We start from the raw sequence: 14,135 nt of genomic DNA on the forward strand, positions 1-14,135 counted from the left end.
TTTGTTTTTACTATACACTGAGAACAGAGATCTACTGATGAATATGAGACAGTAAGAGATAAGAGATGAGAAGTATTTCTTATTTAGTTTCCTGATCTAGATGTGTTAAACAACTTAGGATCACATAATTTATAGAACAGATAGTCCAATAGTAAATCATACTTGGTTATGAAAATAATATTTGGTTGTATATCCATCGATTCCAATAACTGCATCAAGCCAATGACCCACTGACTCCAAACTATAGCCTCCTTTTATAGCTTTGAAAGAACTGAAAGGTTGGTGTTTGTTTTGGGGGTTTATCCTTTCAGTCTCTTCTTCAGGAATTGAAATGCTGCTCAATTGGGTTAAGGGCTATTGACTAACTTGACCAGTCTAAAACCTCTAAAATGTTAGACTGGATGCATTACTCTGTACGCTGGCAGACAGAATGTTTCTGTATACTTCTGAATGTATTCTGCTGCTGCCATCATAGGTCTCACTGTGTACACCTTTATGTGGTTGAAATGACAATAAACCACATGACTTTACAATAAATATTAGATAATGTGCCAGAAGCAGCCATGCAAGCACAAAGTCACTACCGCCATTGTGCCTGAACTACTGTATGAGCTTGATTGTTTTGGGTTATAAGCAAATCCTTTAACTCCTGCCATGTGAAGGTTGTTGATGATGTTACTGACTGTTGTTTTTGATTATTTCTTCATTGTTTTTAAAATGTTTGTCATCACCTGATGCTGTTTTCTGTGGCTGACCTATTTGGTATGATTTCCCCCTTTAGGACAGTCCAAATTGTTGTATTAACTATGCTCAGTGTTTGTGCAATGACAGATTATTTTCCTCTTTTTCACATTCGAATTGTCTTGCTTTTCTATTATAGGCAGCTCTCTGATCTTCATATTGGTTTATCCTTTTTAACAACAAATACAGTTTTTACAGGTGAAACTCAGGCCTCCAATCCATTAGAAGTCTTTCAGAGCTATTAACTGTTAGTCAATCTAACAGAGCACACCAGGGCAACACTCGTCAGTCATCAACTAATATTTTTGATCATTTGAAACATGGCTGAGTTTAAACAAAAGGAACTCTAATCTAAAAATTTGTATAGCAAATTGGCCTTAATGGATGGATGTTGTGGTTTACAGTTACTTCACAGTAAGTATACAATCAATATCAGTCCAGAGCAAATGCAAATGTTTTTTTTTTCCAGCCACATAAACTTGTGTTGAGATCATGGCTTAAAACATTTTTGTGCTCAGTATCCTTTAAGATGCTCTGTCACTGCTGCAGATATTTTACAAATTTTCATTTTAAAAACACAGATAATTGTCGATTTTTATTGTTTTCATTCTGTTGCAGAAATCTGTTAAAAATGTACGTCTGAAATGCAAGGAATAGCTTAAAGGAACTTAAATTGGCAACGGCCTCTCTAGTGGAAATGTAGTCTGTAGCCCTTCGGCAATAACAATCTTAACACCTACTGTAAACAGAGCAGAAGATAATGAGTAATGATTGTAATAAAACAGTGCACAAAGACTGTTTGCAGTGCAAACTAAAGACTTCATTAAGCACCTTAATGCAGAATGTACTACGGAATGTATCTATGGAAGAAGCATAAGCTTCATTTGCTTAAATCTTTAACCTTTTCTGGACTTTTACTACCTCTACTGGACATTATTTTCATTGCATATATTTTCACTACATACAGTATATTACACACTTTTTGTACCATAACTGCTCACATGGGCACATCTGCACATATTTCAAATAGTCACATAGTCACACTGTTCTACCACCATACCTTTTCTTCCTGTATAGTGTAATTCCTATTTTTACTGTCATTTTATTGGAATTCTCTTCTTAGTATATTTATTTTGTATTTTATTTCTTCTCCTTTATTCTTATCGGTTTTATTTTTTATGATGCAGCCAGTCAAAAAGCATTTCACTACATGTTTTATTGTACATTATATGCTAGTATATCTGACAAATAAAATTCTAACCTGAATTTGAAATCACATTTTCCCAATCCTGCTCATGGAGTGTTTCCTACAGATTCTAGCGTTTCCCTGTTCTAACACATACATCTACATAGTTCAGAAACTGGATTAATCAATCAGCTGAGATGAGCTGACAGAAATAATCTGACCTTTCAATAAAAGTTTTTTTTCTTTTATAAAAAGCTGTATTATATAAACACTGCTAATGTTTCAGAAGGACTGTTCTGATTGAAACATACATGAAGACATACATCATGTGCTTTGTCTTTTCATGACTGACTTTAGCCTGGGTTTTAATGGATTTTGCTCTGATTGAGTGCTAGATTGGAGTCAAAGACTTGTCACAGTGCAGGAAATATCTGTATTTTAGTCAACAATTCTAATTAAAAAATTAATGTAATGAAATACGCTATTACAAATCTTATGAAATAGGCTTTCATTAAAATCTGTCCTCGTTATCATGTACAATCTCAGTGCATGACAATAATGACATATCTTAAAGCAGACTGTGATTATGGTGCATTGTGCTTGTTAAATGACATTAAAGGTTCATTACAGCAGATCTTTATGTACTTGTCACCATTACATGACGTCTTTATAACAATGAATACACTTAATAGAATTACAAATAACACACTGTATAAAATGAATATACTTAGGGATTTTATATGTTCACTGTCTTATTCCATAAGAGATTAAACAAATTTTACATAGCAACTTTACAATGTCAAAAACATATCGCACACTGTACATTTCTCTGAAAAAAAAAAGTACACTATATACACACAGGATTCATAGAGTTAAGTGACCCGGTTAATGCACTCATTAAGTTCAGATTTAAGCCACTTAAAAGCTGGCCGATCCTCTGGCTGCTCGCTCCAACAGGACTGCATAATCTCATAGATGAAGGAAGGACATTTGGGAGGAGCAGGCAATCTGTAGCCACTTTTGATCTCTTTAAGTACACCTTTATTATTGATACCTACAAAATTCAAGACCAACAACAACAAAAAAAATACTGTTGTTAATTATAATTAGAATCTGGCTGAATTTCTGTTCGCAAAATTACATAAAATTCACAGAATCTCTGAGTATTGTAGGAAAGTCATTTCATTTAACTTAAAATATTGCTGATGTAGCTTTTAAAAGTAAATTAAAAAAATGGAAAATACGGTTTACCTGAATACGGAATTGCGCCATATGAATAAATCTCATACAAGAGAATACCAAAAGACCAGACATCAGATTTATTAGAGAAAATCCCAAGCTCGAGGGCTTCAAGTGCTGTCCATTTGAATGGGATTTTTAGATCATTAGACATGTAGAACGGCTCCTTCAACAGGAATGTAACACATACAGAGAAAAAAAAACATATTTTCCAAGTCAATAAATTGTAATTATAAACTCACGACAATACCCATCTACTGATATTTCATTCTAATAGCAGTATGTTTGTGTAAACTTATTTAAGAAAGATGAAACATATGTGCAATTAAATCCATATACATAAAAAAAATGTTTTTTTTAATAATTTATTTGATTTTTTTGTTTGTTTGTTTGTTTCATCCTGTAGAATCCTAGACCAGATACAAACATCCTGTCTTCAGCTTAAGCTTTTTGGCAAAGTTAAAAAAAAAAAAAAAAAGAGTCATGTTTGAAGAGTACTTGTCAATGTTTTTTTTAAACATCACCTTGATAATTCGTGCTAAACCGAAGTCAGCCACCTTGCACACGTATCCTTCACCAACAAGCACGTTGCGAGCTGCCAGGTCTCTGTGAATACTGTTATGATCCTCCAGGTAAGTCATCCCATCAGCCACCTGGTATGCCATGTTAGTCAAGATTTCCAGGTCTAAAGCATTGCCCTCTGGACCTCAGAAAAGAAAGCAGAAATAAAAAATATAAATCTGAATATATCATTTACAGCTTCAGCTAATAAACTGTACAGAAATGTTGACAGTAAAACACTGTTGTGCAATAGTCTGACTCCCATTTAATAAGAATGATATGTTAAAGGATAGGATTCTCAAACAAAGCTCTACAGGGAGTCTTTACTGAGTCACTCATCTGTACAATCTGAGCCGTTGCTCAGAAGATTAGACAAAGAGTGAAGACTTACTGCGGAGTAAATCCAGCAGGTTTCCCTTCTCCATGTACTCGGTGATGATGTAATATGGTGTGGAGGAAGTGCATATTGCAAAGAGAGAGATAAGGTGGTTGTGACGCAACTGTTTCAAAACCTCAACCTCCATGTGAAATGTCTTCTGGTTTAAAGTATCTGAGTGGAAAAAATATAAGAATAATATAAAACATAATATCAAGCATACAGACAGGTGACACATGAAACAGATTTTAATGTGGTGACTGGTGACTTTTCGGTTGTAAAAGGGCATTTTGATGGCATGGTTTGGGTCCACTTTTGAGGTTGAAGTCCCTGCAAATTAATAAGAAGTTATTCTGATGAATCACATTTATCTTACTGAGAAACATTTCTGAGGGTAGTTGAAAGGATGAATATGAAAATGATGTACTCTAGATCACATGCTTTACAATTCCAGCATTTGGCAGACACCTTTATCCAGAGCAACGTACCTTTTATCTCATTTTCTAACTCTCATTAAGGGCATTGCTAAAGGGCCCACCAGTGGCAGCTAGGGATTTGAACTCACAACCTTTTAACCAGTTGTCCAACACCTTCACCACTAAGCGACCACATCTCACATATGTCAGCTTTTGGAAGGAGCTTTAAAACCCAATCAAACTACAGGAGATTTCACACTGGCATGTTATACAGCATTCTCCACCAAATGTCATCTGGAGTAATGCTGCTCATTCCTCCAGTATAGCTCTAAGGACTTATAGAATCTGTTCCATGGCAAAATGAAGCTGTTTTGGTAGCTTGTGGTGACCCAACATCTTACTAAGCCATAACACCATTCATTCATTTTCTACCGCTTATCCGAACTACCTCGGGTCACGGGGAGCCTGTGCCTATCTCAGGCGTCATCGGGCATCAAGGCAGGATACACCCTGGATGGAGTACCAACCCATCGCAGGGCACACACACTCTCATTCACTCACGCAATCACACACTATGGACAATTTTCCAGAGACGCCAATCAACCTACCATGCATGTCTCTGGACCGGGGGAGGAAACCGGAGTACCCGGAGGAAACCCCCGAGGCACGGGGAGAACATGCAAACTCCACACACACAAGGTGGAGGCGGGAATCGAACCCCCAACCCTGGAGGTGTGAGGCAAACATGCTAACCACTAAGCCACCATGCCCCCGCCATAACACCATAATGTTGGGAAAAGAGGTGAACATGCTATACAGTAATTGTGTACTAAATATTAACCCTTTTTACCAGAACACTGGTGTTCTGTTCCAATGGCAGAAATCAACTTATTAGACATTTTCAGTCAGTATAAACAAATGAATTACTTAGTCAGGACTCTGCTGGCTTTCAGTGCGAGGCATTTATACTTATGTTGGGATAACTTTACACAAAACTTTAGTGCTTGAAAATTTTGTGATGCCTTCAAATTTTACGAAAAAGCACTTTGGGGTATTATAGAAATGTGTTAGATATCAACATTTACTTTGAAGATATAAAAAACTAACTGTTTGGGGGGGTTTCGTGGAATTTAACTATAAATATATTGCTTCTAGTAGAAAAGGGAAAAAAGAAATCCTACACTTTCTTAAAGCCCTGAGTGTCCATTTATCTGAGCCATTATCCACCACTGTTAACTTTAGACATATTAAAATCATTTCAACCACCAGGGGGTAGCACTCTCATAGGTTTTATAAATGATTTGCCCCGTTGTTCTAACAGTAGGGAACAATGTAAACCAAACCAAACAACAAAGTGAAGAGAGTAGCTATAAATGTTCTAAATCTAAACTGTAGTCGATCCAACCTAAAGTAAAATGTTTAGGACATGTTCTAACATCTCAAGGGGGATACAAACGGACTCAGCTAAGATTAGGAGGATCCTCAATTCACCAAAGGCCACCACCAGATTATGAGTTACCCACCGTAGGCAAGCTTAATTTTTGCCAACTGTGGATTGTTGATTTTGTGACAATTTCCCAACTGTTACAAGACATCACATATGCCCAGAATTTGGTCACTAAATGATCAAAGGTCAGCAGAAGCCTGCGCTTAAAAATGTAAGATTTTAAGATTTAAAGCGTTTATTGTCATATACACAGTAAAGAAACAGGTTTCCCGGTACAATTAAATTCTTTCATTGCTGTCCACAGTGAATACCCAACAAAAAAAGAAACTATGTTAAAAAAAGTAAAATTAAGTAAAAGACTCAAACACATAAATAGTTAAAAAAACAAAACTATGCAGCAGACTATTTAAATATAGAAATGTAGACTATTTTCTGTATGTACAAGTGTACAATGCGTACTAAAAATATATACCACTGTAGATGGTAATAGCAGCAGCAGTAACGTTAACAATGTGCAAGTTGAATGCAAATGTGGATAATGACAGAAATGGCATTAGGTGGAGTCTTCTGGCTACCTGTTCAGGAGTCTAATTGAGTTATGTGGCATTCCAAACTTCCTCAGCCTCCTCAGGAAGTACAGCCGCCGTTGTGCTTTTTTAACCAGCTGGGTGGTGTTGAGTGTCCATGTGAGGTCCTCGCAGATGTGGACCCCTAGGTATTTGAAGCTGCTCACCCTCTCTACTTCAAGCTCTCGGATGAACAGTGGCTGGTGAGTTCTCCACTCCTTCCTCGTGTCCATCGTGACCATCATCTCCTTTGTCTTGTCTGTGTTGAGTGTGAGGTTATTGTCCTCACACCATTTCACCAAACTGGCCACCTCCATCCTGTAGGCCGCTTCGTCCCTCCAAGTGATCCGTCCTATCACTGCAGTGTCGTCAACAAACTTCAGGATGATTGTCCTTGGATGGGACTGAGGACAATCCCTGTGAGGTGCCAATGTTTGTTGTGATGGTGGCTGAGGTTCTATTCCAATCCTGACAGACTGCTGTCTGCCAGTCAGGAAGTCCAATAGTCAGTCGCAGAGTGAAGGGAGTAGTCCTAGTGCAGTTTGTGGGTGAGTTTATGGGGATGACTGTGTTGAAGGCGGAATTGTAGTCAATAAAGAACATCCTGCTGTAGGTGTCCTTATCTTCCACATGAGAAAGGGAAACATGGAGGGCGGCAGCAATGGCATCTGAGGTGGACCTGTTGTTCCGATATGCGAACTGCAGGGGGTCCAATGTTTCCAGTATGCTGCTCTGAATATGGGCCAGCACCACTCAAAACACTTCATGATGATTGGAGTGAGTGCTACTGCTCTGTAATCGTTCAAGCAGGTTGGGGGGCTCTTCTTGGGAAGTGGGACGATGGTTGTGGTCTTAAAGCAGGTGGCTCAACTCCCTGACTGAAGGAGAGGTTGAAGATGGAGGTGAGTATGTTAGGCAGCTCCATAGCACAAGCTCTGAGGGCCCGCCCATGGATATTGTCTGGCCCCGCTGCCTTACAGGGGTTGATCTTCCTCAGTGCTTTGTGTACCACAGCTGATGATACAGTAGGAGGGGAGAAGGGGGGTTGGGTGGTCCCAGTGTTTGTGTGGGTCCCACTCTGTGTCGACACTGGAGGTCTGGAAGCAGGCGTAGAAGGTGTTGAGGTCATCCGGCAGGCTGTCTGAGGGGCTGATGATAGGTCTTGAGGTGGGTCTGTGATATGTTGCAGGCCTTGCCACATCCGCCCGGCATCAGCATCTATACTCTCTCTTGGTATATGGCTTTTCGCAGTTCATATTTACCAGCTTTGTACTCTGCCTCATTGACAGAAGTAAATTCAAATGATTGAGCACGCAGCATGTGGCGTACCTGACTGTTTATACAGGGCTTCTGATTCGGGAACTTGTATGGTGACTTGTATGGTGGGTATGATGTTATCAACACAAGTGCTAATGTACCCAGTCACATACTCATCAAACATGCTCAGCAAAGTCGAGCAGCTAAAAACAGATTTCATCTGCTCCATGTTTGGATAATCCAGATTATGAGAAGATTATTCACTTTTTGTGAATGAGAATAATGTCTGCTGTATTGACAGAAAAACACTGAGACACAACCAGGCCTGTTTGGACCCAACGATTCTAGGTCTCCCTTCATGCTCACTAGCAGCTACGGCCTAAAGCCTTTGTGTCTAGTTCTGATTGTGTACTAATGCACAAATGCTATGTACTACATCATGCAAACACATAATTTTTCCATCATCTCACAAAACTCATTAATCAAATGCTTGTGTTAACACTTCAAAACATCTACTTTTCCTTTCACCAGTTCTATTAGGAAATGAGCTAATTATTGTTTGTTTTAGTCATTATATCTAAACCACATGCTCCCTTAACTGACCAACCTGACCTGAATGTGGAAGGGTCATTCATCCAACTAGCAGATGTACTCCTTTCAATGCATATGCAATTGTTGAAGCTTTTGGTGTGGTTATGTCCTACAAACCCTCTTCACATCATGAGAGTGATGCACTCTTTCACTGTCTACACTGATAATGCTTATGCAGTCTCTGTTGCTCAGCATACAGGCAATCTCTGGAAACATAGAGGTGTTTCACATCTTCATGAAAACCAATCACTCATTCTATATTGATTGCTAATTTACTGGATGCAATTAGCCTTCTGTCTTCTATTGCCATTTGTAAATGTAAGACTCACACTAATAACTCTGTTTGTGTTGAATTACTGTTGAAGAGCAAAGCCCTGCGTTCTTTCCTATCAACACTGCAGATGAGTGAGTCCATAGATCCCGAAAATGCTAACGGTGATGATTTTTCATGGACTAGCACTGATGATTGTGTAAATTACAGCATTGTGCAATGGTGAAAGAACTGAAATCTAACTGTTTTAAAGAACTTGGTTTCAGACGGACATACAGCACTTCCATCTGCATGCTTTCATTTTTTGGTGAATGTGATACATGGGTCTGACCTCATAATGAATATTATATTCACAATACACCTTATCTCACTAGAATTTTCTATTGCAGTAACCAAGTGGCCTCATGTTAACATTTATATGAAATACAGGCATGTTATGATATATAAGCAATCTGGGGTGATGAAAGTACTGAGAAGCTACTGGAAATGATGACCTGACAAAGAAAATAGGTGAACCTACATATAGCCAGTTAACAGTGATAGCTTACCGTTGTTCTTGAGAATTTTGATGGCCACTTGTGTTTGGTTCTTCCACTTGCCCCGATAAACGTCAGCAAAGTAACCGTTGCCCAGCTTGTTCTCTAAAGTAAAGTCTTCTTTGGGAAGTTCCCACATGTCAACTGTGGTGCGAGACAGGTCTTGCTGCTTGGGTTTTCTCTGAAAACAAGAGTGTTACCACACATTTACATGAATTTCTTCTAAATATAGGGTTGCCAAGTCTGTGGTTTGACATATTGCATGAATTATATTTGACTGAAATGCTTGTATTGAGTATTTAACTACCTAATTTATATTGTAGCTATAATGCACCTTTGCAAGATGATAGAGAAAATAGCATCAGAACAAGATCTTAAAAGTGTAAATAGCTCATTTTAAAAAAGTTTACTAGCAACATTAACAGATTTTGTTCACCAGCTGACAATCTTAATGTAAGATTTTATGCATAAAACAGATTGTGTTTATGAGTAATACTACACAGTGTTTCGTACATAACTGACTGTAAATACATATATTTTTACATATATTTTTTAATTATGGGAGTGATATATTTAGAATTTTAACATTATGTTCCAGTTTAAATTATCCAGTGACCTAGTTTTGTTATCCATATCTGGCAACCCTGTCTACATAGACACACACAAACACAACAATCTTTAATAATTCTGCATCAAGTGTATGTAGTATATAGTATTAGCTTTAATACTGTATCATTTGTGATGACCAAGGGGCATCTTAACACCCTTTTTACTGGGCATTAAGCCTAGTAAAACTTTACTGTTCCCCAGTAAAACGTTTATGAGAAATCATTGGCTGATTAGTTAGTTTACAGTACATACTGAAGATAGTATTTCCTCTTCATTGATGATATCATTTACATTACTTAAATTATTTAAAACATGAAAGATTATTGTAACACCAGATGACAAAAATATCTTGTGCATCCTGTTTATTTGTATGACTCTCAACCTGTGTGACGTTTCTGCCTTCACATGGAAACCATGATTTCAGTCAGACTGATTGATAGTACGACATTACAACTGAGGACTAAGGAACAGTAACTACCAGGCTAACACTTTTCTCTGTTATTTGCATTTAGTTGAATGAGGACATTCTATTTTCCAAGTTTAATCAATAAAGTACTAAAGTACTTTTGTAAATTCTAGAAATGCCCAACTAATGAAATAACAACTAGAGTTAAAAACCGCTTCCTCAATTCTTTTCGATTTTTCTACTTTCTCTGGCACAAAAGAAAAAAAGCTCTTTCTGTCTCACCTTGACGCAGGGTTTTCCCAGTTTGTCCACAGAGGCCAGAGGATGACTCTGATAGTGTTGTACAAGATCCAGGATACTGGCGAAGCTACAGGTTTTTTCCACGTAGAATTCATTCTCTGACTGATAGATCTTAAAGTGCTTTGCTTTGTTTTTTACCTTAACTGATTCAAAAGAAGTAGCATTAGAAAAATGTGAAGAGACAACAATTTTGGCAACATCTCAGTCTGGAAAAAACAGCATTCACGAATTTCATTTCATACTGTCATAAAAAAAAAAAAAAAATTAATGCCTGCTAAGGCTTTGTTATGTAGGCTGGTAGCTGATTTCGCATGAATCGTATCAAACAACTGGCTTGAAGGTGCAAGGCACATAATCAAAATTAAATTGTTAGCTTCACAAACTCTTATATCTATCAGACTATATAAAGCAAATAGCCTTTAAATACACACCTGAGAGAACATGGCCCACATTGTCAGTCTCACTGACTCGCACCAGGAAAGCTCCAGCTTTGTTTTGTCCTGTCAGGAGGTGACTGAGGCAATCAATCCGGTTCATTTTGCCAAAGAACCACCTGATAAGAATAATAAAGATAATAAAATTGTGCTATGTGCCCTTTTAGTTATGTTTAACTATACTTTTAATCCAGGCCTATTTGCTCTGTGTGTAGGTGAGGTGCTCTATATGTACGTTAGATGCTCTGTGTGTAAGTTAGGTGCTCTGTGTGTACGTTAGGAGCTCTATGTATATGTTACGTGCTCTATGCATACTTTACATTCTGTGTGTAAGTTAGGCTCTCTGTGTGTAAGTTAGGTGCTCTGTGTGTACATTAGGCGCTCTGTGTGTACATTGGGCACTCTGTGTGTATGTTAGGCTCTCTGTGTGTACGTTAGGTGCTCTGCGTGTACGTTAGGTGCTCTGTGTGTACGTTAGGCGCTCTGTGTGTACGTTAGGTGCTCTGTGTGTACGTTAGGTGCTCTGTGTGTACATTAGGCGCTCTGTGTATACGTTAGCAGCTCTGTGTGTAAGTTGGGTGCTCTGTGTGTAAGTTAGTAGCTCTGTGTGTAAGTTAGGTGCGCTGTGTGTAAGTTAGGTGCTGTGTGCTAGTTAGGAACTCTGTGTGTATGTCCAGCGCGCTATGTTTAAGTTAAACCTCATCACTTCAAGTGACCTCTAGTGACCAATAGGAATCAGACCTGACCCGTCTTAAATTTAAAATTTTTTCACGTTATTTATGCAAGCTCTCCAATTTTTTTTTTTCTGTCTCCTATAAATATACATTATATTTATATTCCATTTCTGCTTTTAATATCTATTTTAACTTTTGATAATGGCATATCTGTTAGATTCACAACTGACCTCAGCAAAAATAAGCAACTTCCTCATTAAAGGAAGGAATAATTAAGCAATAAAAACATTATCCTAATTTTCTGTGGTGTCCACATAGCAAATGATCCATATTCACAGAAGGTAGAGGGGAATTTAATTCTACATCATTTAAGCAGGCAGACAGAGCCCATCTGGATTCAGACTGCTCTGCTGCTTATCTCTCAGAATTTACTTTGGAAGATTTAATTTTTATTGTATAATGTACTTGTGACATACAGTATCACAAACACAGCAGGAAGTTGGTCAATGGGTTCGAGTGGTGAGTTAACTAGTGGCTTCATGCCACAAAACTTTATGAAATGTCACTGCAGATAATTTCCTCAACTCCATTGCACAAGCCAAGGACTTTCTAAATGATTGAATGATGTAGAATGGTACTGTGAGTTCTGACAAACCACAAGTCGATGGAGATACAAATGTTGCCAGAGAGGATTACATCTCCATTTTTGACCCTCATCCATAACTTAGCTGGAAAGGAAGTTTTAGCATATTCTACTATGTATTGTGACAAAAAAGGAAAAGACAAATATGCCTGAAGTCATCCAGTAATACAATGGTACCAAAAGTGGTGTAGGCACTGTAAGATTTCTCAGGAATGCACACAACAAGCAAAACAACAACTGATGGTCTAGGATACGGTTCCTCAACATGACTGAGATCAGAGGCATTGTTTCTTTCATTGTCTGGATGGGAAACCCTGACTGGATGATTTCAGAGCATAGCAGAAGGTGTTGTGTGTTTTTGAAAGAACCTGTGCTGACCCTAGTCATACTACACATAAGGATACAAGATCTCAAATCCCAAATCTACTTGCCTTAATCTAAACAACAATGCTGAGAAAGAGTGTGAAACTTCTGCATTTCAGGTTTACCGTACAAATAGAAATGCAAGAATGAGGTGGCACTTCCTGTATTTGCCTCACATGGCTTGGCTCAAGTTGTGTGCACTACTGTAACTGCCTTGCAAATACATTACATGTGCATTTTAATGGATCCCCTGTGTGTGTGTGTGTGTGTGTGTGTGTGTGTGTGTGTGTGTGTGTGTGTGTGTGTGTGTGTGTATTGGGTTGTTTAAAAAACAAACATATTATTGGGTTGTATTTACACACATACATGTTTAACCTGTCAGTTTGACTAAATATTTAATTGATTTGTGTTTCATTCAAACTGGTTTCTGGAAGCATAAATGTTTAAACATTTTATTGTTTAAAAAAAAAGATTTTAGTTTTAATACCAATTACGTTTTATAGCAAGTTAATTGTTTTTTTTCCAATGAAATGCCTAATAACAAAGCAAACAATAAAAATATGTTTTGAGACCAAATATCCAACAGCAGCTGTTCAGAAAAGAAGGTGAAATATTTTGGTCTTTTGAGGATTTCAAATTTGTTATACACTTGAATCATTATGACTAATTTAAACCAAAGCTTATTAAGCTTCTGGTGTATGTTAGGCATTATGGTTTATATTAATTAACAGGTATTCTGCTTTAATCCAGAGCACTGCTTTATTGCTGTTTAATTCAGGCACTAGGGATTATTCCTTGCAGGTCGTGTTTTCTGGTGTAAACTCGTGGGTTATTTTAGTGCACACGCTTAGGAACGGATAGGGAATAGAAAAGATTTAGGAGAGTTTAACACTCACGGTTGCAACGTAACCGATTCTGCGCGCTCCAGGAAATTGTGCGGCACGACTCCGGTGGCGAGCACGCGCCCGCTCGCATCCAGTTTAGCGGCGACCCACCAATCCCCCTCGCGCCTGACGATGCGGAACCGATCACCGGTATTGAACGACAGCTCATCCTTGTCGCGAGCTTCGAAAGCCCATAATGCCACATAAACTGAGCTCTCCTCCGACGGTAAAGTCTTATAGCGCTCCTCCAAATCCAGATCACTGTCCGCTATGCGCTCATCCACGTTAGAGCTTTTCCCCTCGAGTCCATCATTCTTTTTCTCGCTTTTGAATATTCGTTCCCATAGTGCACGGAGACACGGGCACGACCTGTTCAAACACTCCTCCATGTCTCTCTACGGCGCGCTCTGTGCAGACGCAGGCGCTCTGCGTAAACAAGTGCGCACGCACTGCTTAGTGACTGCGACAATTCAACAACAGCGTGTGTCTAATCCGGGGGAAATGATCTGAAGTCAAAGAAGTCCGCAAACTTCCTCATTTCTACCACACCTAAGCACGCAAAACTGTGCGTAACAGCTGACTGGAAACGAAGTAAATAATCGCAGTAAACGATTAAACCGCTGCATAAACAGATA

At 38.4% G+C, this 14,135-nt stretch overlaps 1 protein-coding gene across 1 annotated transcript; it reads right to left on the reverse strand.

Moving 5' to 3' along the window:
• Window positions 1–1,323: 1,323 nt before the first annotated feature.
• ptk6b (PTK6 protein tyrosine kinase 6b) lies at window positions 1,324–14,051 on the reverse strand. The gene is made up of 8 exons (XM_060893379.1): window positions 13,513–14,051; window positions 10,934–11,055; window positions 10,485–10,645; window positions 9,200–9,368; window positions 4,119–4,277; window positions 3,691–3,872; window positions 3,179–3,332; window positions 1,324–2,981 (listed from the first exon to the last, which is right to left on the reverse strand). The coding sequence occupies exons 1-8, from the start codon at window positions 13,887–13,889 to the stop codon at window positions 2,800–2,802; spliced, it is 1,506 nt and encodes a 501-aa protein (XP_060749362.1). The 5' UTR covers window positions 13,890–14,051; the 3' UTR covers window positions 1,324–2,799.
• Between the last annotated feature and the right edge of the window lie 84 nt (window positions 14,052–14,135).

This window comes from Tachysurus vachellii, chromosome 19 (genome assembly GCF_030014155.1).
Source record: "Tachysurus vachellii isolate PV-2020 chromosome 19, HZAU_Pvac_v1, whole genome shotgun sequence".
NCBI classification, from domain to species: domain Eukaryota; kingdom Metazoa; phylum Chordata; class Actinopteri; order Siluriformes; family Bagridae; genus Tachysurus; species Tachysurus vachellii.

Excerpts from the sequence above, each read along its gene's own strand:
- ptk6b (XM_060893379.1), bottom strand. The coding sequence starts at position 13,889 with ATGGAGGAGTGTTTGAACAGGTCGTGCCCGTGTCTCCGTGCACTATGG. Across the intron at positions 3,333-3,690 it reads GTTTAGCACGAATTATCAAG|GAGCCGTTCTACATGTCTAA; the intron begins GTGATGTTTAAA and ends TTCCTGTTGAAG. Across the intron at positions 2,982-3,178 it reads TGGCGCAATTCCGTATTCAG|GTATCAATAATAAAGGTGTA; the intron begins GTAAACCGTATT and ends TGAATTTTGTAG.